This window comes from Misgurnus anguillicaudatus, chromosome 9, assembly GCF_027580225.2.
Source record: "Misgurnus anguillicaudatus chromosome 9, ASM2758022v2, whole genome shotgun sequence".
NCBI classification, from domain to species: domain Eukaryota; kingdom Metazoa; phylum Chordata; class Actinopteri; order Cypriniformes; family Cobitidae; genus Misgurnus; species Misgurnus anguillicaudatus.
Window position 1 is genome coordinate 6,961,425 of NC_073345.2, and position 27,145 is coordinate 6,988,569.

At 36.7% G+C, this 27,145-nt stretch overlaps 1 protein-coding gene across 2 annotated transcripts in view; it reads left to right on the forward strand.

Annotated features, from left to right (window-relative positions):
- Positions 1-27,145, forward strand: part of tenm2b (teneurin transmembrane protein 2b) — a 368,733-nt gene that overhangs the window by 57,376 nt on the left and 284,212 nt on the right. For both annotated transcript variants that reach the window (XM_055181247.2, XM_055181248.2), the window contains exon 2: positions 18,441-18,720. In XM_055181247.2, the coding sequence (XP_055037222.2) occupies positions 18,495-18,720 (226 nt within the window). In that variant the 5' untranslated portion in view covers positions 18,441-18,494. The remainder of the gene's footprint in view (positions 1-18,440; positions 18,721-27,145) is intronic.

The window sequence follows — 27,145 nt, forward strand, 5'->3', positions numbered from 1 at the left end:
TTGATTTGATTTATTTTATTGGCTCATTTGTAAGACATTCACAATGTTTCCTATAGTGGCATCAAGACAAGTTCAAAGTTCAAACTCGACGAACATGCATTTGGTTTGAATATTTGTAAATTAATTATTATATATGAATTCTATTTTCTATATTAAGTATATGTAAGATGACTCATAGTACCAGAATTAAGCTATGTTATCAGTTTCAGGAAATAACAAATTTAGAAATGTCAGAATCAACTTTTCCAGAGCGCCATGTAATAATTTAATCCAACACAATTAACAGTTTACATTATTTGGCTATTACTTTAAATCCTAAATCTGTCCATTACTTATATTTGCACAATTATCCGGTTCTTATTTGATGTGCTGTCAAAATAGGCCGTCCCATTGGAGAAAACCATTAGATGAAGTTGTTTGGTCTGTCACCCGTCTTTTATTTTTAATGGCTAACTGTGACAGATCTTAAACAGGAGAGAGGGTGAGATTTCAGCAGTAGGTGAAATCCCCAACCAATATTGAGTTGTTTGGAGTCAGGTAGCTGGACGTCTCCTACAATTGCTTTCTATGAAAAGCATCTGCTAAATGGTAATTTAAACCAATTCCGCCAGATAAATCTTTTAAATCAGGGAAGATAACCGGTTGTTTTGTGTTTGGCTCTCTATTGCTTGGAGGCAGTAATTAGGTCTTATCCACACAAGCAAATCTCTGCGATGCTTTGTGTCTTCTGGTACTGTAGTTGAGAGTGGTTTGCTACAAAAGTATCTTTTATTTTAGCTTCTTTTAAGTAGCCACCTAAGATAGTTTCGTTTTTTAACTATAGTGCACCGGTTTAACCTAACTAGTGAACCCTAAAGAGGGTTCTTTGCAGGGATACCTTAGAAGAATCAGTTTTGGTTCCCCAAAAACATTTTAGTCAAAGGTTTAAAAGAAAAACTTAATCCGTACCTTTTTATATTCTGGAAACACTTTCAAAAAATGGTCTCAAGCTGTGAGGCAGTACCATTTTGAAAGGTCACATGTACCATTTTGTTACAGATTTGTATATATTTGGTTCCAATATGTATCTTTTGAAGTACTAATATGCACTCGTTGGTACCAATACGTTTGTACCTCTGAGGTGGTAATATAAACTGTTTAGGTATAAAGCTGTATTGTAACTTACTTTGACAGTGACAGCTAGGGACCACATTTTGACAATTTTTTCAGACATTGTAGCCTTTATTGATAGCCTGACGTTGTCATACTCAATTCTAGTCAGTATTTGAGTCTGATACCGCTCCATTGAGCTATGATTATGTCTCAACCGAAAAAATGCCCCTGCACTCAATTGGATAGACCTATGACCAATCAGAGCAAATGAAATGTTTGCTGAATCCCGTAGGAAGGACAGCAAAAACATATTTCCGATCAACAAATGCCTTGATCGCGTTTCTCTGTTCCTCTTTTAAAATCAATGCTCTGTCGATATCTTTTAGAACAGACTCAATGTCAGAATCCACACTTTTGAATTCTACAGTGGCAGCCATTTCGTTGTAAACAGATTCAACACACGCGCTCTTTGGTGAAGTGGTTGATTACGTTAATGTTGATCAGTTGTCCATCATCGTATAAAACCCGCCGTGACAATTTGATTGGTCGACCAGCTTTGGGTCTCGCATAGAAGCTCCTCAACAGAAAAACCCCAGACCGATCTTCCCGTTTTTAAAATGTCGTGGGCGGGGCTAAGATCGGCTGGCACCCAGGCTACTTTATTTGACACAGATGCAACAGAAAGGTTATGTGAATGTTAATAGCTCTTTATGAGAACAATACAGAACCTTTGTTTTAAGAAATGTTATGAGTTGCCATGTCTGCTGTGTGCTTGTTGGCTCTTTTTGCTTGACCAGGGTTGCCAGGTCTGCATAAAATCTCTACAAAACATTTCTTTAACCATAATCCATGCACACAAGAACTGCACTCATGATCTGTATTTACAAATCCGTTCAGTAAAACCTTTCATAGAAACTTCCAGTAGACAATAAATACAATAATTGTTTAAAAACAACGGTAACACTTTATTTCGATAGTCCACTTTAGACGTTTTACTAATTATAAGTAACTTTGCAACTACTTATCAACCACCAATCATTAGAGAATTAGTAGAATGTCTGCTTAATATCTACTAACAATTTATTTTGATGATATCTCAACAGACATTCAACTGTCTATAAGTATCTTTGCAGGTGCATGTCAACTTATTCCACTAACCCAAACCTCTTCCCTAACCCTAACCCTTACAGTCTACTAATACTCTAATGACAGTTAGTTGATGTATAGTTGCAAATTATTGAAAGTTAGTTGACATGTAGTTGCAAAGTTATTTATAGTTAGTAGAATGTCTAAAGTGGACTATCAAAATAAAGTGTAGCCAAAACGACTAATATTATGCTGAAAAAATATGCTGATTTAGCTGGTTTATTTATTCTGCTACTATATATTATTACAAAAATGATTACAGTATGGAATATATACGCCATAATTTGCTTAGTTATTTATTTATAATAGTTTGTAATGTGTTTGCATGTACTTTTGTTATGTTTAAAATCAAAAAGCAAATACTTTAAAAAGTAAGCCAATAATTTCATAAGCTCGTGCTCCACCTTATGCGTAAAGTGATGTAATAACATTTTCATTAAACGAAAACAATACTCAATACATGTAGTACTTTAATATGTTTATTATGGTTTGTTCAAATAACTTAAAATGTGTTGAATGAGAAAGAAACTGCTGACTGTGTGAAGCTTGATGTGTCGCCATAAACAAGTCCATTAAAAATTGCCGTTTAAAAAAACTTTACACCAGAGGGACAGTTGTGACATTTTAAACAATCCCCTGAAAAGTTAAAAACACGAAGTCTTGATAAATTCCATGTACAAACTCTCGACTGACTTTCCCATTGTAAAGATACTTGTATGTCTATGTGCTTTTATATTTGTGACCCGTCACCTCCGATCGACAACACGAAATGATTGTATATATCTTTATATATATTATATATATATATAAGCCACTTCTTAATTTCATCCTCACACTGGTTCATACATGGCAGGTGTAGTAAATATTAACTGTTTAAATCATGTTTTATGTGTGCTCCCACTACACTGTTTTCTACCGGCTGGCTATTGAACAGGAAGTCTCGTGCAGGAAGGGAAATACATCACATCACTTACTTCCGCGTTCGAGAAAAAGGTGGATAAGACACTGAAGCATCCACTGATCCAAAAACAGTAAAAACTGTGTATTTTTTGATCATCACTCTCTCTAAATACAATTATCTCAGCTTTTTGCTCAAATTTTTGTATTTTCAGAGGTGATAAAAAGAGAACAAAATAAAGATAGGATGAAACCTTTTTTTTTTTAAAGCGGGCCTGTTATTTCATTTGATATATTGCATGTTTATATATTTAAAGAAGAACATTTTCTGGAAGGCATTAAACTTTGTGAAAATCATAAAAAATGCTGTCGCTTGCTGGCAACTTAAAAAAAAAAAAAACACTGGTGGGGAAGGAGTTAATGCATTTACTAATGTTTACTAATACAACCTTATTGTAAAGTGTTACCAGTATATACATATTTAAAATATATATTTATCAACAAAACAGCTTGTAAACATACTGTAAGCTGACAGGTCAAAATGTTTGTAGGGTCTTGTGTGTCCAGACATTTGTCTGTTAGTGTATAATCTAATGAGAATAGAAATAAGATGTCCCTGGACTGTACTTTGTGTGTTTTGATAAAACAGAAAAAAAATCATTTTAATTTTGGAATGCAAAGCATTTATTGTCATAGAAAGCGAGTTATATCCATATAGAGTGATTTACTTATTTTCTCCTCATGTGAACGAGTGATGGAGTCAGCAGTTTGTTATATGCACATACAGTAATGCTTACAATGCCTGATGTTTATCTTCTCACATGCAGCACCACGGTGAACTGTCACTCGCAGAGCAAAACTTCAGTTTTCTGTCTTCTCTTGCCACACTGACAGCTTCTCTCAGGTGTCATCGTATGAGAAAGTCTCTTGGCACCGTGCTGACGCTTACAGTACATCATTACTATGACAACCTTTATAAATACACCAGACATTGTCTGAACATATGAATCTGGTCTCAACATGCAAAACTAGTCTGGATCGTCCATTTGTAAAATGTGTAACCCAGTCTGTGAACAGGTCATGTTTTGTGTGATTTACTGTTACATCATTCTACATGCGAAGCGGAGGGTCTTGTATCACACTGAAGGGGCTTATTTACCCGATAACTACCTGCTGCCTCTACATTATCCCGCTTATTACACGGCTACTTGTCACATAAAAAAAAAACGGACATGAATATGAATTTGAAACATTTTATAGCATATTTGTTTTAAATTAACATTTTTATCCTTCAGCGAAACTTTGCACTGATGCATAAAATGATCGTAATACCTTATTAAGATCCTCTGCTTCATACTTGTCTGTCTCCATTTTTTTCTCTTTTAGCCAGTCTTTGAGAAGTTTTAATGCCCATTCTGTTTTTTTGTGAGTGTTGGCTTCGTAGTTGTCATGCTCTATTTTGTCAAGTTCAGTCTCAGTAAGCTCTCCGTGTCTTGTCGTTGTTCGTTCTTCTATTCACTGTTTAAATGTTTTGTTTTTTCCGTACATGTTAAAATGAATGTCAAAATGTTCCATTCTTAATTGTGGTTGTCCAGTGTTTGTCACAAGATGGCGCCAAACAGTAATCTTTGTTGCCGCGGAGGGATTTAAAACATACTAGTAGTACCGGCTATGCGTTATTACTTTGGAGCAGTTATTATTTGAAAAGAACGAACCTGCAAATGTCTCAACTGACCAATCAGAATCAAGCATTCCAGAGAGCCGTGTAATAAAATGTAAAGAACATTGCAATGTAAAAAAGATTGAAATCAATTACAGTTTGATGCTCCTAATCTCATAAATACATTGAGACTTCAGCTTAGATTTTACATGCACACTGTAAAAAAATCATATCAACATAATTTTTTATTTTACTTTAAAGGTGCAGTGTGTAAATTTTAGCGGCATCTAGTGGTGAGGTTGCGAATTGGAACCAACGACTTTGTCCACTGCTCACCCCTCGCTTTTGAAACACATAGAGAAGCTACGGTAGCCGCCACCAGACAAACAGGTCATCGTCGGAGACAACTTACTAAAAAAAATTGTCTGTTAATGGCTTCTGTACAGAAATGTCGGCACAAAATGGCGAATTCCATGTAAGGGGACCCCCGGTATGTAGATTAATGCGTAGATAAAAACGTCTCGTCTATATCGGTAATAAACACATAACGGTTCATTATGAAATGTCTTTATAAACACCCCTGATAATATACTTTTGTATATTATTTTGCATTTCTGTCAAGAGATCCTTCTAAAAATTACACACTGCACCTTTAAATGAACAAATTAAGTTAAATAAGTCAAACTTGTTTATAAGTTATGTTAATTAAATACAAACTTAAAACAATAGGTTTAATTGACCAATTTGATTAAACTTGCACACAGCACCGCAGCATTTTTTTTACAGTGCAGGGTAACAATTGAAAACCAAAAATAGCCCTTGAGTCCTGTCTGAACACAGTTTCAGTGTGCCTCAGTCAAATAAGTACTCCAAAATATGTGCTTGTAGTAAAAAGTGAGAGGAACAGAAAAGTATGGGAGACAGATCTGTTGGAGTAATTTTGGATACGGCAGAATACATCATTTTCACGTATGGAGCGAGGCCAATAATGAGATGGTGTAAGAGCGAGAGATGCGTGTGTTGAGCGAAGTGTAGTGTCTGCATTCTAATTTAATGGCACTTGGCAGTGGAGAGTACAGGACTCTCTTGGCACTTGTGTTACCCGCCTGCCACGAAATATAATGTGTTTGGAGAGCGGTCCTATTATCCAGGCCTGGGGAGGCGAGCTGAAGTGGTCAGTGGAGCAACCCTTTAGACCGCCGTGCGAGTCTTTGTGTGTGCGTGCTTGCGAGCCACATCTCCACACTGCTTCTGTCTTTATTAACGGTACTCTGTGTAACAGCCTCTCACGCTGTGGTCGAGTGAGAGCAAACCAGTAAGCAAACACCTCCGAAGAGCTCTCTGCCTCGATCTCTCTCAATCTCTGACTAGATGTATTTAATCCTGTGTCTGCTGTAGAGTAACCATTACTGTGTGTAAGCAGCATACGTGAGCCTATTCCCGCCATACTATTAGGTTCGCTCTTCAGTCAATTATATTGGCATTGTTGAAACGGGACTGAGGTGTCATTGTTGTACATTGTAGAGCTGCAGTAAATAATGATGTGTTATACAGGATAAGCTCATGACTGAAAACCCACTTTGGTGTAATTTTTTGTTTAGTGTGCAAAGATAAATACATGTTATTTATGTTTCGCTTCGAGTTGTGTTTTAAGACCAATAGCGTTCAATTTTATAAATATATTTTTAAAGTCGATTACCTGAGCCATGAATGTCATGTGACCATTTCTGAGCCGCAGTAAAATTATTACATATTTGCATATATAGATGTAAAGTGTACATATACTGTATATGAAGAGTTTGGTTCCAAAACGCAATAAATCCATTTTGACTAATTTCCGTAAAATGAATGTAGCAAGATAAAAACCACTATTTTCTGTTACAATCTTTCACATAGCATCTTTTGGTTGTAATAACATTAAAAATTCAAATCCATAATTTGATTTTAAAAGATTTATTATAAAAACTGATATTTTGCAATGCAATAAATCCATGACAGTTTTCCCCCAAATGCTATAAATTTATTGAATCAATATATAAATGTGAATTCATCTTTGCCACGTTATATTCATTTAGTTGATTAGTGGTATACACAGTTAATCACCTAAAAACTGTGACGATTATGACAATTAATTGTCTGTTTTATTAATTCTCATAATTTTTTTGTTCAATAATTTCTACAAATTGGTGTAATTATTTAAATTAACTATGTTGCCAGGTTTACCTGACAGTAAATATAAATACACATAACACATATTTAAAAGTAATTATTTAATGAATATGTCTTTCAAAAACTGTCTGAAAAATAACTGAAAATAAAAATGCAATCAAAATAAACTGACTATACCAAAACAGGCCTTAAATATTAGCCAATCCTACTAAGGTCATATTAGTACTGGACCACATGTATGTAGTGGCTGCAATAAATCAATTCCTTACAGATCCTTAAGAATAGCATCCATCACTTCTAGCGGTGTGACGGACACAAAATTCAAGGTTTGGATCACATTACGGTTTTTGAGGCATTTTTCGGATCAGCAAGAAAAGTGATGGGAGATTCTAATAACAAATAAAGAAATTACAGACATTTATAAAAAAGAAGAAAGTTGGACATTAAGTAAGGTCTAAAATTAGCAAAAGGTACAGAAATTGAATCAAATGAGTAATAACACTGTCTTTATTGGATAAATGTAATATAATTATTTTTTTTAGAGCTACAGAAGTGATTTTCTCTTTGTCTTGGGTTGTATGATTAACATTAATGACACAGACTTGAGTAGGTTTATTGAGGTTACTGTCTCTTTAAGACCAAATAACCACAGACTGGTTTCTGACTGTAATCTATGCATACACTTAAGACATAAACAAAAGTTTTTATTGGAAAAAGAATACTGTGATCATTTTGTTTGTATTTGCCCTGTCAAGAACAGAAAGATGTTATGTTCGCTTGTTTTTTTTAAAAACGCGCACACACACAAACGGAGGGCGAATTCCAAACAGTCGCCCCACATAGCGTTGTTTTTCATCTTTGAAGGGCATGATATAGCAGCCCAGTCTCACGAAATTTTGTTATATAGTCACATAGTTTTTTTATTCTTTTTCGTGATATTATTAAATTTCTGCGTTTTTTCGTGACCGTATAACAAATTGCTGTTTTCATGTGATTGTCACGTATTGGTTACTCAACTGTTTTGTCCTATTTTCTTACCATTGTTGCTTCGGTTTAGGGTTAGATTTACATCAAATAACATCCCTACACAAAACCCAACTCTAACGCTAACGTCAGGTGACATAATATAACTTTTTAAACAAAAAATAAATTAGAAAAAATAGTATAAACCAATACATAAAGTGACATCCTAATGCAAACACCAAATCTAACCCTAAACCGAAGCAACAATGGTTTGAAAATAGGAAAAAGCAGTTGAGTAACCAATACGTGATAATCACACGAAAACAGGAATTCGTTATACGATCACAAAAACGCGGAAATTCGTAATAAAATCACGAAAAAAGAATCAAAAAATGACGTGACTATATCACAAAACCTTGATGACTGGAGCTGGACCGGACACATTCAACTGCATGTGCGTAAAGAAAAATGCTCACTTTAACCTTTTAGGGCTTAAATTGTTTAAAATCACTTGTGTCGCGTATTATACCGTGAATCACATGCGGGTGAATCGTGGGTCGTACAGATCACGGATCAACTGCGATCCGTCATAGCACTATTCACTTCCCTAAATTTGGAATTGCTGTTTTGGAAATGTATGTTTTAACTGGCACTTCATACTACTTATTAAAGTTTTGCAGCAGGTTTTTTTTCACTGTATTAAATGGCGCCATCAGATACTGTCTCATTTATACATGCATTGCAGATCCCCCTTGTGTGACCTGAAACCATCGCAATGATGGCAAACAATCGCGATGAGACGATTAATTCAATTTATATAGCGCTATTCACAATTGTTGTTTTATTACTTTAGAATGAGCCGTTTCGATACTAAATGGACAAACTGGACAGATGGAAATTAAAAAAAAAACTTTTTAGACACAATTACCATATTAAAGGTGCTGTGTGTAAATTTTAGCGGCATCTAGTGGTGAGTTTGTGAATTGCAACTAATGGCTCAGTCCATCGCTCACCCCTCCTTTTCGAAATGCATAGAGAAGCTACGGTAGCCGCAACAAACGCAGCTGCTAGGCTTTTTACATGTTTTACGGTCTCTACACGTGCGCTATCAATTTTTTTATTGTTCTTTTAGTGTTTAAATCATTAAACGGTCTGGCCCCTACCTACCTTTCTGATTATTGACTGCACATTGACATTGCCACAAGACAGACATGTCATCATCTGAGACAACGTAGGGATGAAGCGCACTCTATAGAGCAGTTTGTCCTTTTAGGGCTACTGTAGAAACATGATGGTGACTTCCATGTAAGGGGACACGCGGTGTATGTAGATAAAAACACTCATTCTAATGTCAAACAAAAACATGACAGTTCATTATGTAAGGTCTTTATACACCACTGGTGATATAGTTATGTATATTATAATGCATTTCTGTCAATAGATCATCCTAAAAGTTACCTTTAGACAAGCTTTTTGTGTTTTTCTTCTGTTTAAATTGCAAAAACAGGGCGATTAGGGACTGGCCAGGGTTTCCAAAATCCGTTCTTTTTCTAGTATGTTTCTTTCTTTTTAAAATAAAAAAAACATCCGCTAGAGATGCTAGTAAAAATAAACTAAGAAAAGCACACAGTCTCTCTTTGGCGCATGCCAGCCCAGGAGACAGACTACATTGCCGCCTCTGGGCTTTAGATAAAGCAAAACTGTTCTGCGCTTGCTTCAGGGGTGTACTTCTCTCTGGGTGCATGCTCTGTACTACGGTACTGTACCTTCAAAGATTTCAGAGCCCTGCGAAAGATCTCTACATTGCCTCTGGTGCCCGCGGAGTGGGAGGAAGTTTTGACATCGACTTTGCCGTGTCAAAAATAGACGCACTTCTTTTGCAAAGTTCTGGAGAGCATGGAGGTGCGAATCCAGCATGGGCAGAACGGTCCTCTCAACTCTGTCTTTAATATAATAACCTACACTTTTGACATTTTTTGCTGAAAGGACCATTTCTAGATCACTCATAGTAGAGCGCATCTCCTGCCGTACTTTGTCCGAGCTGGAGCTGTTGTCCTTCATGTATTATTGCTTTTCAGCACTTTAGAAATAGTTTTGTGTCAGGGTCATCAGTTGTCTTACAGTACAGTGGCCATTTATTATTTTCCATCTGCTCTTGCAATATTGAATGCTGCATGGTGCAAATACATTTCTCTTGAAGTATTTTGGTCTTGTTTTTCAGTATAAATATAAAAAAATTCTTCATTTAAGATTTAAAAAACAAAGAGTCCTGTAAGAAATCTCAAATTTTAATTTTATATTTTATTTTTATTTTTACTTGAAACAAGTTTATTGAATTTAACTGAAACTTGAATTAAATTTATTTTTCTTTCCCCACTGGCAGATGTTTTAATTTGTTTTAAGCTTAAACTTACTTTTATTTTCAGTTGAGAGTTTTTAGATATTTGTACTGGGGAAAACAAGACAGTACACAAGAAATAAATTTTTACAGTGTGGTTTTAAACATTTTATCCCACTTTAACAGGTCAGGGGACCCATTGGGGGTCTGTGGTGATATTACTGGGGGTTCTTCAAATATTGTTTGAATACAAAATGTTTTTTTTTTAAATTAGACACCAAACAAATGCATTAATAGGCCAATAATAAAAAACTAAAGAGCATAATAATAACATTTATTTAGTGAAATTAAACTCTTATATACAATAGTGTGCCAAGAATTATTATTTTAATATCTTAATAAAGTAACCATCTTAATATTGTACATTTTGAATTACTTTTTTATGTATACAGGGGGTCCCTGCTCCTCCTCTTTTCATTAAGGGGTCATTGGGCTGAAAAAGGTTGAAGACCTCAAACTTACTGTGCGTTGACACCAGACGCGGTAGAGGCGTCAAAAACACGCTTTTTGCACGTAGTTTGATGCTTGAACATTTTGAGTTTACTGGATTAATTTGTCCGTGAAAGCCATGCGTGAAATTCTAGTCATTCGAGACTTTCACGTGAAAAATTTGCGTCATGGGAGGGGCTTCTGCAACAACTCCGCTCGCTCCCCGAAATCACGTCACTACTAGAGCAAGCTCCTGATTGGTTAACGAGGCGCGAATAGTCACCAAAGTTCAGATTTTTTAACTTGCACGTTTCCCGCGCCTATTTGCGTCTTTGCATTGACTTAACATGTAAATCACTTGCGCTTGCCACCTGTTCCGCGTCTTGTGTAAACGCACAGTTAAAGCATCAATAAAACATATGTAAAATAAAGGTTGTTTTACTAAACTGTCTGAAAAAAAGGTTAAAATTTGGCCCCTAGCTCTCACTCGGGCTGTTCCCTTTAATGTGTACACATTTCCACCTAAATATTAGTAACAAAGTTTTTATTAGTACTTTGTTGGTACATAAAGTGCATATTAGTACAGGGGTAGGCAACGTCAATCCTGGAGTGCCGATGTCCTGCCAAGTTTAGCTCCAGCTCTAATCAAGCACACCTGAAATAGCCAATCACGGTCTAAAGCAGTGGTTCTCAAATTGGGGGCCCTGAGATGGTGCCAATGGGCCAATTTAATGACATTTTATAAAAAAAGAACATTACCGATAACGATCTGCGGCCGGTACTGTCCCAGTGACAACTTTGGGCCATTTTTGAAAATTGAAGAGATCAAATGCAAAACCCTCTTAATGGAATAGTCTACTCATTTTCAATATTAAAATATGTTATTACCTTAACTAAGAATTGTTGATACATCCCTCTATCATCTGTGTGCGTGCACGTAAGCGCTGAAGCGCGCTGCGACGCTTCGATAGCATTTAGCTTAGCCCCATTCATTCAATGCTGCCATTTAGAGATAAAGTTAGAAGTGACCAAACACATCAACGTTTTTCCTATTTAAGACGAGTCGTTATACGAGCAAGTTTGGTGGTACAAAATAAAACGTAGCGCTTTTCTAAGCGGATTTAAAAGAGGAACTATATTTTATGGCGTAATAGCACTTTTGGGAGTACTTCGACTTGCCTGAAAAGTCCGCTCCCCTTCTCCCTCTCATAATGGGAGAGGGAGGGTGTTACTGCGCCGAGTCGAAGTACAAATTAATATAATTTGATCTTTTTGTTTTTTAACACTCTACAGCAGTGGTTCCCAAACTTTTTCAGCGTGCGACCCCCCTTGTGTATGGTGCATTCCTTCGCGGCCCCCCAAAGAAAATTTGTGACAAAAAACTGTTCTAAACTCAACATTCTACTAAAACACATATTAAATTATACAAATAAAGTAGTGCTTTTGGTTAGTAGCCTTATTTTTTATGTTTAATTACACAGAATTCATGATAAATTAATGTATTTTATAAAATGTCATAAATCTGGGGCCCCCTTGCACCATCTCGCGGCCCCCCTGGGGGCCCCGCCCCCCAGTTTGAAAACCCCTGCTCTACAGTATGTTGAACAACAAATGCAAAAGTCGTTTTTTTACATAAAATCATCCTACATAATGCAAAGAACATTCTGTAAAAATATAACCTTGCAAACTTAAACCTGGATCTCACAGACATTGATATTGTGCACTGTGTTGCAAAGCATGCAAGCAGGCATACAACATAAGTTACCTCTCTAACATCTTATCATTTAACAGTTGCTTTCTTCATCCCTCTTCATTGAAATTTAACCCATAAAGCTCCTACTTCATCTCACACCAATATAAATCTGTCTTCCCTGTCTAGCAGTCTCTCCGTGCTCATTTTCAGCTATAATTATCATTCTCCTCCCTACCGCCTCCATCTAAGCAGTTTTAATTGAACAGTCACAGTTAACAGTTGGTCACTCTGTGCCAGGCGAGAGAGCCCATCAGTCTCAGCGTGGTGTTTTCTGTGGCCTTTTGTTCTAAACTGATTGAGACGCCACTCTGCCCGAGATGGATTTTGGCGGATTAACTTTAACAGAGATGCCCAGTATGATCCACCTCCATGTGCCAGCGCAATTCCTGGTTAGATAGGAAGGCTGTATCAATTGGGTAGCTGTAGATTGCTGTCAGTGTGGTTGCATTATTTACTGCAAACATGACCTGTCCTTGTCTAAGAGCTATACAGGTTATGGTGAGTCATACTTAGACTATACACTTTCAGAGAAAATATTCAACAAAATGGTCCCAAGCTGTACCCTTTAAAAATGTCCTAACATTAGGTACAAATAAATGTATACATTTAGTACCAATATGTACCTTTGATGTATTAAAATGAACTCTGTAGGTGCAAATGTGTACTTTTTGAAAATCATAAGATTGATTTTGTCAGCATTCTTTCGATTATGTAATATACAAAAGAGTTCAGTGGCATCATGGCCTCAGACACATTTATTTGAAAACTGTCTTTTTTCCACAAAATTATTAATTTGGATTGTTTGCATGTTTCGCCCTGTCAGGGTAGCATTTATTGACATAAATATCAGTTGCCTATCAATAAACATAACTAGATTGCCTCTCCATACGTAACCACATTTAGTTTCTCATTGAACGTATTGACTGCGCAGTGGCTGTTGCATGTACAACCAGAACAATATCAGAGTTGCGTCATACTGCCTTGGTCTGATATTGATTTCTCTTTGAAGATGTAAAATATGTTTGAATCAACATTGCTTAATAGTAAAATGAAACTCAGCTACTGACGTTACGTTTGATCTGTTTAGTAGTGCATTCAGGGTCTTGCACATGTGCAACCCTGGACCACAAAACCACTCATAAGAGTCAATTTATTCAGTCAATTGATGAATAAATTAGCTTTTCCATTGATGTATGGTTTTAGATTTTTTTGTACCCTCAGATTCCGGATTTTCAAATAGTTGTATCTCGACCAAATATTAGCCTAATTTGGTCGAGATACAACTATTTGAAAATCCGGAATCTGAGGGTACAAAAATCTAAATTTAGGAAATCGCCTGTAAAGTTGTCAATATGGGGTCCTTAGCACTGCATCCCCTCACAAAAATAAAAGTTGTGATATATTTACCCTAGGAAATCTACAAAATATCTTCATTGAGATCATCTTTTGACATAAAAAATCTTTAATTTTCACCCATGCAATGTATTTTTGGCTATTGCTACAAATACCTGCTACTTAAGACTTTGGTTTTTACTTAAGGTTTGTGGTCCAGGGTCACATTTGATCAATTCATGTGTTCCCTTGGATTCAAACCCATGACCTTCCTTAAAGTCTATTTTTATGTGGGTCAAAGGGCAGTCAAGATCAACTTCTGTATGAATATAGTCATAGATGCTAGAATGGTGTTAGGAATGCATAACAAACAAAGGCCAATAAAACCAAAATGGATGTCTGGCTTAAACACCACATTTTCGAAATTCATCAAATGTCTTTAGCAATACATTCATAATAGGTAGGACACTCTAAAAAATGCTGGGTTATTTTCAACCCAGCATTGGGTCAAAAAAGATGAGCCCAGCCTGCTGGGTTGTAATTTAACCCAATGTTGGGTCAAATACAGTATACATATTTTATGGGTTAATTTTAACCCAGCTGCTGGGCTTGTCCCTTTGTGACTCAACCCTGGGTTGAATATAACTCACAATTTTTTAGAGTGTAGTTAACATTTAGAGGTTTGGATCATAAATTGGTAATACTACCAGAGGAAACTATTGACCGAGGCAATTAACTAATTAGCCAATAGTGTTGTGGGGCTTTTCAATTATGAGTCAAATCATAATCCCGATTATTTTGATAAAAATCATAATCCCGATTATTTTGGTAAAAATCATAATCCCGATTATATTGATAACAATCATAATCCCGGATATTTTAATAAAAATCATTATCCCGGTTATTTTAATAAAAATCATAATCCCGATTATATTTTGATAAAAATCATAATCCTGAATATCGTGGTAAAAATCATTATCCCGATTATTTTGATAAAAATTGTAATCACCATTATTTAAATAAAAGCCATAATCCCGATTATTGTGGTAAAAATCATAATCTCAATTATTGTGGTAAAAATCATAATCCCGATTATTTTGATAAAAATCATAATCCCGAATATTGTGGTAAAAATCATAATCCCGATTATTTTGATAAAAATTATTATCCCGATTATTTTGATTAAAATCATAATACCTATTATTAAATCATAATACCGATTATTTTAATAAAAATCATAATCCCGATTATTGTGGTAAAAATCATAATCCCAATTATTGTGGTAAAAATCATAATCCCGATTATTTTGATAAAAATCATAATCCCGATTATTATGGTAAAAATCATAATCCCAATTATTGTGGTAAAAATCATAATCCCGATTATTTTGATAAAAATCATAATCCCTATTATTTTGGTAAAAATCATAATCCCGATTTTTTTTGGGGGGTAAAAATCATAATCCCAATTTTTTTGGGGTAAAAATCATAATCACGGTTATTTTGGTAAAAATCATAATCCCGATTATTTTGGTAAAAATCATAATCCCGATTATTTTGGTAAAAATCATAATCCCGATTATTGTGGTAAAAAATCATAATCCCAATTATTTTGGTAAAAATCTTAATCCCAATTATTGAACACATTTATACTTAATGACTATAAAACATGCATTCTCATATATATATACACTCACCGGCCACTTTATTAGGTACACCTTACTGGTACGGGGTTGGACCCCCTTTTGCCTTTAGAACTGCCTTTATCCTTCATGACATACATTCAACAAGGTACTGCAAACATTCCTCAGAGATTTAGGTCGATATTGACATGATAACATCTGCAGATTTGTCGGCTGCACGTCCAGGGCAGGCAGCTACCGTTCAACCACATCCCAAAGATGCTCCATTGGGTTGAGATCTGGTGACTGTGGAGGCCATTTTAGTACAGTGAACTCATCGTTATGTTCAAGAAACCAGTCTGAGATGATTTGCGCTTTATGACATTGCGCGTTCCTGCTGGAAGTAGCCATCAGAGGATGAGTACACTGTGGTCATAAAGGAATGAACATGGTCAGAAACAATGCACAATGCTCAATTGGTACTGATGGGCCCAAAGTGTGCCAAGAAAATATCCCCCACACCATTACACCACAACCACAAGCCTGAACCTTTGATTCAAGGCAGGATGGATCCATGCTTTCATGTTGTTGATGCCAAATTCTGACTCTACCATCTGAATTTCGCAGCAGACCAGGCAACGTTTTTCCAACTTCTATTGTCCAATTTTGGTGATCATGTTTAAATTGAATCCTTATTTTCCTGTTCTTAGCTGTCAGGAGTGGCACCTGGTATGGTCTTCTGATGCTGTAGCCCATCTGCCTCAAGGTTCGACGTGTTGTGCATTCAGAGATGCTCTTCTTTATATCTCGGATGTAATGAGTGGTTATTTGAGTTACTGTTGCCTTTCTATCAGCTCAAACCAGGTTGGCCTTTCTCCTCTGACCTTTGGCATCAACAACGCATTTGTGCCCACAGAACTGCCACTTACTGGATATTTTCTTTTATTTTGGCCTATTCTCTGTAAACCCTAGAGATGGTTGTGTGTGAAAATGCCAGTAGATCAGCAGTTTCTGAAATACTCAGACCAGCCCATCTGGCACCAACAACCATGCCACTTTCAAAGTCACTTAAATCACCTTTCTTACCCATTCTGACGCTCGGTTTGAACTGCAGCAGATCGTCTTGACCATATCTACATGCCTAAATGCATTGAGTTGCTGCCATGTGATTGGCTGATTAGTTAATTGCATTAACGCGCAGTTGGACTTTTGAAACCTAATAAAGTGTCCGGTGAGTTTTAACCCATATAATAATGGGTCATTTTAACCCAGAAATGTGTTCTGTCCAATAGGTACCCACCCCTGGGTTAAAAACAACCCAACATTTTTTTGGAGTGTATACATACATACATACAAATATTTTACTAAATTCAATGCATTTATTTAGTGTTGTTGCAGAAGGTTACACATGTCAAGAGACAATTCTGCCAGCAGAATGCGATTTATATTTTAAACACAAGGAATAGTTTTGCTTCAGCTCATTTGGAATACGTATAACTTTACAAACATAAACACTACCTAGTGATCTGACTTTGGACAGATATGAGAGTGCAGCTCTCTGGATGTGCAAAAGAGAGAGAGACAGAGAGAGGCGCCACGATGCAGCTGATTATATTTTAAACAAGATGGAAAGTTTGCCTTAGCTCGCTTGACACGCATAAAACTGAACAAATATATAAGGATTACTACTTTGTGTTCGAATTTCGGACAGATGTGAGAGTGCAGGCACATGCGAGAGAGAGAGAGGCGCAGCTGCTTATGATGCGCTGGGTTTATAACACAAAACCAAATGACAGAAACGGAATACGGCACACTTATAGAAGGACCTGGATTATCTTGTTTTTGCATTCGAAATTTGCAAAAATCTTGATTAAAAAACGATTAATTGCACAGCCCTAGTCTCTTGTGCATTGTAACAGCCACTGATAAGATTCATAAGTCATTCATGCATAAACCTAAATCTAACGCAGAATTTCCTTATGGCCATAGTTGTTTCTTCAAGTACATAATGTGAGGATGTAAGCGATTGGTTTGAGCTCTACTTTAACCATTTTAAGAGAAATCGAACTGCAATTTCCACCAAGTTTTAAAAGCCAACATCTCCCTGAACTTCTGTTTTATAGATTGAAGTAAAAAATAACAGCATGTCTGCACAATTTTTGTAGGGAAGGTAATGCGTTTCGTTATTTTACAGAAGCGCCGTTTCTTTTTTAGTGTTGATGTTTTTTCCACCATCTAACATTAAAGTGCTATTTTTTGTGACCACATGATGTAAATGTCCTAAACAACAGGCTTTCTGCCAAAGACTCTGTGTTTTGATTGGATCTTTGCTAACTTGGCGTTTGGCTAACTCGGCACGGTGACACAGATGTAGTGTGGGAGGGTGTTATCGAGAAGCTCTCGCTCTACCTGATAATAAGGCATTTTGGGGATGCGTCTGTCTTGAGCTCAGCATAGCAGGTTCTGTTTGGGAGCCTTGATACATTGTTGTGATATGTCATTTTTCCTGGAATATGACATTTGTTATTGATCTGTTTCAAAAACAGCTTTCAAGGGTTGTTATCATCTACTGTAGAGCTGAAAAAAATGTGTGGATTTGCTGTTTAGGAATTTGGAAAGTGGCAACTTTCCAAGTGTTGCTTTCAACAGGTACAAACATATTTACTAGTATTTATTTACAAACTGAATGATGCATTTCACACTTTTCTTATCTATACAGAGACAGATAAGCTTGTTAAATCATGACGTCAGGAGTGGGCTGTTAACTCGGCATCAAGTTATTGTAAATTGAATTCCACAACTGGATCAATGGATGTTAAAGTGATGGAAAGTAAATGATCTGGCATTTTACAATGACACCAAAAACTTAGATAAAATAGATAATGTTCAATTTTTTTAAACAACATTTACATCACATGCATGACTTCATATGAAGAGATCTTAATCTGAGCACATATTTACTCCATACTGCTCTCTGCAGGTAATTGATTATAATCGTCCGTTAGCTCCTGTGAGCTGATTGGCTCCCGCAGTGATGGATCTGAAGGACAGACGGCAGCGCTCTTTGACACAGGGACAGCGCAGAAAGGATCTGCAGTATGCTACATCCTCTTTGGACGGTGAAAACTGTCATGTAGTGTCACAGAGATCCTACAGCTCCAGCAAGACGCTAAAGGCCTATCAGCAGGATGGACGTCTGCACTATGGAGGATGTGTCGCAGAGATGGTACATCAGGAAACAGAGCAATACGTCAGACAAGGTGAGATTGACTTCAATTACTATAGTGGTGCAGACCAGGGGCCGGATTCACTAAACTTTCTTAAGAAGAAAATTATTCTTAACTGACACAGTTTTCTTAAATTCAAACTTGAGATAAAAGTTAAGGATATTTTGTATAGAGGGTATTCACGTGACGTCACCTTCGGCGAAAGTGACTGCGGTTACTTCGTCCACTGAGTGGCAAAAGACAGAGCAGCAGAATGAGTGTACAGTGTGAAATCAGCGTAAACACGGGAAAACGCATCTTAATGGGAAAAGCTGAAACAAGAATTCAGAGCTATTGTTTTACAGACTGCCAAAAAACACTGAAAGGAGAAGTAAATAGACCATCCATGTCCACTGACCACAGGTGGGTTGACAAGTTGCTAGGGTCACTATCAAGTGCAACTAAATTAAATTTTCCGCCGCTAAAACAGCCAGCCATTTTGTTGAATGTTTTGCCACTAAACAGGGCGAGCTCTGGCGTGGTCACATGGAAAAGTGACGTCAGTGCATACTTTCTATTCTCAAAAAACTTCATAACTGTGCGTTCATACCAGACACGAATTAAGCAAATAAATTGTACTATTCACGCATAGTTGGACGCGTGAACATTTTGAGTTATCTCGCATCATTCACACATTAAAATTAAGATGCAAATACACTCAATTTAATGGCTTTAGCTAGCTTGTATTCTCAGTGGCAGTTTCTCAATATGTGTTCTTCAGCGATCTTGCGTCCTTGTGTTCTCGCTCTACGTCATCATTGACCGCAAAAGACACTTGCGTTGCGCATTGCGCTGCATTGGGCCAGGTGTATGATAGGGTCCCATGTCTTTAAAAGACCTAAGGCGGAGAAAGTAGTGAAATACACATAATAGCCTTCATGTGTCAAAATAATTTCCTAAAATATTGATATAAATTGTGCAAAATATTTTTACTTAAAAAAAAAAATTCTCCCTCTCGCCAATAGGGGGTGATGCAGCACCCCCTCTTCCCGCGGCCATGCTCACAGTAGTCTTAAAGGGGGGGTTTAATGGTATTTCAAGCATTCTGACTTATTAACACAGTTATAGAGTTGTTTCCTCATGCTAAACGTAGGCAAAGTGTCAAAAAAGCAGTTGGACGTGTTACAGAGTATTTCTGTGCTGAACGCACTTCGCCAGGGTTCCTACAAGTTTTGGAAAGCTTTTATCGATTACAGGTCCAACTGACGTTTAGGGGGTTTTCGATACGTATTACTTCTTTATATGGGCTTCTACCGGAAAACTTCCCCCGGAAAACCCCGCCCAGCCGTCAGTCAGCGGGAGACGCTAGAGCTTGCTAACAGCTTATCACGCCACTCAGCTTTGTTTAATTTCAAAAGTCAACAATTGCACGAAAGAAGAAGTGTGTTTTTGGATGTAAGGAGAAGACATCCAGCCTTATGGAAACAATAGACATAGTTTATTATCCGGATTAGCAGCGGAGTTTTGCGTGTGTGTTTGATTCAGTGGATTTTCCCAGCCGGGTCATGACGAGTTGCACGCAGTAAGTAAGACTTCTGTCTTATGTTGGAAATAGTCGCGTGCATATTATATAAATGACACGAACATGTAGTGAATCATAAGTTAAAACAGTGTTGTATAGTGTTGCATGACTTGTACTTGCTCCTCCTGCGAAAGTAACTCCTCCTTCTTCATTTTTTCGTACGTTATCGGAAAGATTCGGTAAAGCTAATCTTTCTTTTATAAATCTGATTAAACTAAAGACTCTTCAGAGATATAAAGGATGTCATACTACTCTATAGGTACTCCAGATTAACATCAGAAATGCAGAAACAGCGTGTGTTACGTGAGCTTTAAATCTCAAAATGTAAGATGTTTTATAAGTTCATTTGATTTTTTTAAATGTTACATGTATTGTGATAAGAGCTTACATTTTACTTCCTCCATAATGAATTGGTCAGTCATGCGAATCAAGCGTTCTGGAAGCCCGGGTATACTTAACTTTCCATGTCCGTTTTCGTTGTGCGGATGCATGTGGACAGGAGACAGAGCTGGGCACGGAGAGTGAAGTGGGCCCGGAGTGCTCGACCTGCATGATGGAACGATTGTGAGATTAGGGAATGCTGTTTACTCACTGCACTGCCTTCATACACTAGCTGGCCTCTGATACAACAGCGAATAACTATACTCTTAAACATCACTTGTTTGTTTGTAGTATATATCACGTTCATGATCGAGAGGTGGTAAAAGATCAGTGGTCTGATAGATGCATTGTTACCTCATGAACAGGTTAGAATAATTACTTTCAAAGTATGTCATTTAATTCTTAAGAAAAATGTAAGATGTTCTTAAGGAATGTCAGGGGACTTTCTTACGAACTTTTTTATAATTTATTACAATTTATCTTTAGAACGTTCTTATTTTTTGTCTTAATAATGTCTTTATGAATCCGACCCCAGCTTGTTGTTATAATTATTATTATTATTATTTATCAACTTTATTGTAGCTCAACTGGTAGAGCCTTGCACTCGAGACACCAAGGTCATGGTCAAGGTCAAACCCAGAAATCAAACGTACTGAAAAAAAATGTATATACCTTGTGATGCATTATATGTTGGATTGGATGAAAGTATCTGCCAAATGCATGCAATTTAATGTAGTATTATGTGGTACTTGTTTTTGTTTTGTCTTAACTTTTCAGTGTTCGTCATTTTAAATAACACACAGTCTAAAAAATTTTTGAACAAAGAGTGCTGTATCATGCAAATGTACAAGTGACTTGTATATTTGATACGTCCAAAATTTTCTCATTAGCTACGGCTTTAACACAAATGTCATCATGGATGAGTTTTATCCATTTTAACCCCCATAATCCCCTGTAATAAAAACAGAGGATGATTTTCTGTGATAAGTTTCAGTTTGCAGCTATAGAAACAATTGCTACTGAGCTTTGCACATAGAGAGTGCTGCTGAAGTTTTATGACAAACATTTAAAGCTGTTGTTCCTATCAGACTTGGTCTGGTCTGGACTGGACTGCAATACAACAGTATATCAGTTTAGAGGAGATGAGAGATGAAGTTGTTCTTGTTTGAAACATCCAGACATTTGTTGAAGCATTAGAGATGCACCAATGTATTAGACGGCAATATTTATAGATTTTCTTATCATCTAAAATTGGCTATAGCATGAGAAAGGCCTATATAAGACCTATATGTCTGTTGCAACATGTTTCTTTGGGTAAAAATTAAATACTTGGCAAAACAAAATAAAATCTGTATTTTTGTGTCACATAGTCTCTTCATATTTAATGGGTTAGGGGAGAAAATATTTCACCATTGTAAAAATGACACGCATGAGATTTATGAGTGTAATTGTAGATATAATCTCCTTGTCGCAGTTGATTTTCTCCTATGATAATATTCTGCAGGATATTGTTCCTGTAAGAGAAACCTGCATGTTAATTGCGGCTTCTCAGTCTGATAACTTGTTTAATTACCACTTTCAAATTATTTGCAATCAAGGAAGAAATAAACCATTATCATCCATATTATCACTGCACACAGCGATCTGCCTGTTCTGTGTCTGTTTTACCAGAAGATATAAAGTGCTGAACAATGTATTTTGCTGGCAGGTTATGCTGTATTCTCTATTGATCTTGCTATGAAGTGTTAGAGTCTGTGATAATTGCCGTTCGACCAACTGGCCGTATTCAATTACAGCACAGAAAATAGACGACGCGAATAAAAGACTTTGAAAACGTTCCTTCCAAATTGCTTTCAATGTTTAGTCATACTATGCTATTTTTCTTGTTTTTTTATTTTATCTTGTTAAAATGTGTTGTGTATGCGTGCTAAAACAGTGAATATAGTGTAGCCTTGGTATATTTATACTGTCGATGGTTTTATGCATCTCAAGTAAAATGTCAAGCAGTGACAGCAATGTCCTGCAGTATGCCAGGCAATACTTCATCTGAAACAGTTTTATGATTCCTGCATAATTATCTAACATGCAGTGTCTATGGTCTCAAGATATAAATCAAGAGATCTGTATGGTTTCTTATATGGTGTGTTTTGGTGTCATGAGCCTTTTTAAAATGTAGAAATTACATTTGTTTTGCTATTTGAACTTGGATTAAAACCTTTATCTAAACCCAAACAAGTTGAATTAACACAACACAAGATGTGTTAAAACAACACAAAGTGTGTTCTTCCAATAATAACACAGAGATGTGTCTAGAAATTTGTTGTTTTAAAACATTAGTTTTAAGAGTGTAAAAAAATTTAATTTTCTAGCAATTACAATAGAATTTAGCAAGTTCATTAAACTTAATTTTAAGTTGATTTAACTTGAAATTATTTGTAATATCAATTAATCTGTCCATCATCTCCAAGTTAACTGAGTTCAACAATTTTCTATTTTTAATTGATTTATAATTATATATTACTTTAGATAAATACATTTAAGTCAGTCATTGGATTCTCCACAGAAACGCCCAAAACTGTCATGCATGCAGACTTCACAATCATTATCATTTACAACAAAACAACATTATAAATATAATGGCTTAAACCTCTATGACATTTTATTAACAAATATATAAGTAAAGTTCATATCTGTTCTTATTATGGAAATTCCTCACAACATGTACTGAGAATTGTAAGTTTATTTCACTTGAATGTTTTAGTTAAATTAATTTTATATGCTTAAAGGCGGAGTCCACGATGTTTGAAAGCCAATGTTGATATTTGAAATCACCCAAACAAACACACCCCTACCCCAATAGAATCTGGACCTTCTGTTGATAGACCCGCCCCACACATACGCAACCCGGCATTTGATTTGATTTGATTGGCTGTAAGTGTGTTTTGGTAGTCGGCCCGTCTCCTTTTCCAACGCGTTTTTCAAACATCGTGGACTCCGCCTTTAAAAGCTAATTGTACTAAGATTTTTTTAAGTATATGGCCGAAACTCAAAATATTAAGTGATCTTTACGTCATTGTTTAAGTTGTAAAAAAAAAAAGGATTTTGCTACCCAGTCTCTAGATGCGTATAAATAGCACGAAGTGTGAAAATCATGCAATACATACGCCAAATTCCACTTTGGGGTGCATATGACACGCCAGTTCTTTTACATTCACTTAAACGGTGCATCTTTTTTTGTTGTTCTATTTATTGATTTCTCAATTTTTTTCTGTTTTTAAAACCATTTTTGCTTAGGTTTAGGGTTAGATTTTTGATTTGCTTAAAGGTGACATAGAATGATGTGACATGTAGACAAAAATGTTTTTGTTTGGGTCTGTAATGCCTTAGAAGCTTCCTAAAAACCTCTCTCAGATAGCTCTATTAGGGTGGGGGATTTTAAACAAGTGGTTTTGCACCTATTTGGCTCCCCCTACTGGCTTAACTTGCAATCTCATTACTGATTGGCTGACTTTGCTGCCACTCAAAAAATGTATTCAATTATTTTAAAGTGGAGGGGCATTGAGATGCCTTTGATGTCATAAGCATCAGTTTTTCAGATTGGGCCGTTTTCTTGCTGACATTTCTAAAAGAGGAATTTCTGTGAGACTGAGATATTTAGCATGTCTAGCACTTTTTGTATGTTCGTGAATGTGGGTAGACTACCATTATTCAACAAAGACAAGGTAAAAATTGTTTTTTCATTCTCTGTCCCCTCTAAGTAGGTTATTTAATATACAGGTTTCTCCATGTTTTTGTCTATATTTAAGCCCCGGTCACTTGGAGTTGGGGTTAGAATTGGGGTTTGGGTTAGGATATCATTTTTATATAACAAGCGAAAATGGTAAAAAAAGCAAAAAAATTGAGAAAGCAATAAATAAAATGACAAAAAAGATGCGCCGTTTAAGTGAATGGGAAGGACTGGCGTATCATATGGCGTATGTATTGCACGATTTTCACACTTCGTGCTATTTATACGCAACTCCGTGAGACTGGGTTGGATTTTGAGAGCTATTTTAGAAACTGTCTCTTTTTTACTAAATTTATGCACTTGTAAAAATATTTTACTTTTGCTAATTTACTTTAACAGTGCATAAAATGAACTGAAATCAGATGTCCTGTAGCTCCGTTGGTTGCTTATGGTGTTATCAGTGCAAAAATTTGGGGGAACACACATACAGTACTGATAAATTGTATAGTTTGAATGCACTATATGTCGCTTTGGATGAAAGCATCTGCAAAATGCATAAATGTAAATAGAAACATTGCAATAATGCCATGTGTTTTTATATATTTCATAATATTCTGTTTTCCTAATGTCTCTACTGTTTGTATTTAATGTAAAGGTGCTTTGCAACAATGCAAGCTGGAAAAAGCGCCAAGAAATAGAATTGGGTTAATATGAACTATATCCAAAAATTAAAATCATACTGTATAACAGCAATATTACTTGACGAAATCTTTTGATATTTGATGATGAGTGATAGACACAAAATTGAGTAGTGTCAAAACTATTCCCTAGTTTAAACATAAAGACCTGGTTGATTGACATGAGAGCAATCAATCACAAAGTTTAGTTTCATATACACTGTAGGGCTGGTGTGAAAAGTTATTATTGATTAATAACTAAATAAAATGAACAACAAATGTGTTGGGATATGCTCGTATGGCCAGGGGAGAAGTTACAGGATGCTTCAAGCTGGTGGTCTATGGCTACGGTGTGGGCAGGTGACTCTGCCCTGGTGAAGACCATATGGCGGGGGAGAATCGGAGGTACGCGGACTCTCGTTACGGACGTTTTGCAGGAAGAAATGCTCCCGACTCCCGGGCAGCCGAGAACTTTATACGGTCCCTTTAGTGCACTTTCTCCCTGCACAACAGCTGGTACCACGCGCTTATAGTCCTTCATCCGCGCCCATTCAGCTGCTCCAAACATAGCAGAACATTGAGATTACAGTATGGTTAGTTTCAAGTCTAATTTATGCGGAAGAAGCTAAACGGCGTGCAAACTCAAGCGCTGCAGGCGAACAGAAGCTGACGTGATGACATGATGGTGACATGCATGATTGATTGTACATAAAGTGTCACAGATCCAAACCACACCTACCGACTGCTGGTGTTTGCAAACAGTAGTAAACATCATTGCATTTCACTATAATTTTCAAGGGAACAGGCCTGTGTTACCAGCGAGGATGAATTAACCTCGAGAGGGAGGGGTCGTGTGAGAGCGGTGAGCGAATCAAGAGGCAAATCAGTCATCCTGCATTCACGAGATTACTCATAGAAAGCTCTCTATTTCTGTGGATCCATTTACACCTGATATTACCATCCGTCTCATGTGATCTGATTTGAAGTGGTCAGTCAACACAGATTAACATTTGCGCCTGATATTGACATGCACATCGGATGCATCTCTGGTGACCACGGCTCATCAGGTTACGTTGAGTGGAGCGTCTCAGATTTCCAGACTGCACACATCACAAAGATTCGCAGTGCGTTAATGTTGGGAACATGATCCGTGCACGTGGTACACACTAGAGGTCTTCACGGGTCAACTTAGATCTGAAAACCCAAGGTCTGACCCGAGCGGTCGTAGGTCCTACGGCGTAGGTTCCGCATCGGTTTTCATTTATACTTTTGCGTTGTCGTCGACGTGCAAACACGCGCGCAAACCGCTGGTAGGCAGTATCCACGCGTACAATCACAGTAGCAGCGCGACCGTCAGAGAAGAAGAAGGTTGGCAAGTTAACCCACAAACGAAGAAGAAACAGCAACTTGTTGTGTATGATTTGAGAAGACCAGCAATGATGAAGTAAATAAACAACAACTTTTGTTGCAGTTTAAGATAAATCACTCCTCAACTTGGCCCATCTTGGTTTTCATTGTCGCAAACGGAAATACATATGATGCAGTTTTTTACATGATGGGAGGGGTTCTGGTGGACCAATCACAGCATTGCGGTCTGCGTAGAACTGACGCTCTGTTAAAAATTTTGTGAGGTGCACGTCAGACTACGGTCATACCTCCGGATTAATGTTAACTCTTGGATGCTTTGCATTAATGTGGTACTTTAGAGTTGACGAACTGATGTGTGAAATGCAAAATCGTTGCTGCAGACATTGCAGATTACTTTATTTTTTATCACTTTCATCAGGCCGTTGTTCAAAGGCCAATACGGAATGGATTAATCTGTGTTATTTTTTTTACGCGTTTTTCTCAGATTCATTCATTGAAATTACCATGTTTTTTTGACAGCCCTAGTACTTATACTTGTCCAGTTTTGTCTGAAATGCGTCCCACACCACCTACTGTAGTGGTTTGAGCGATCGATTTTAAATTTGTCTCAAAAACGTTTTGGAGGGCATTTACATCTGGTCTTTTTACAATCGGATAGCTATCCGATCAGAGAAAACCCTTGAAGTGACCAGGGGCCTCATTTATAAAATGCTGTGTAAAAACCATCCTACATTTGATCTTACG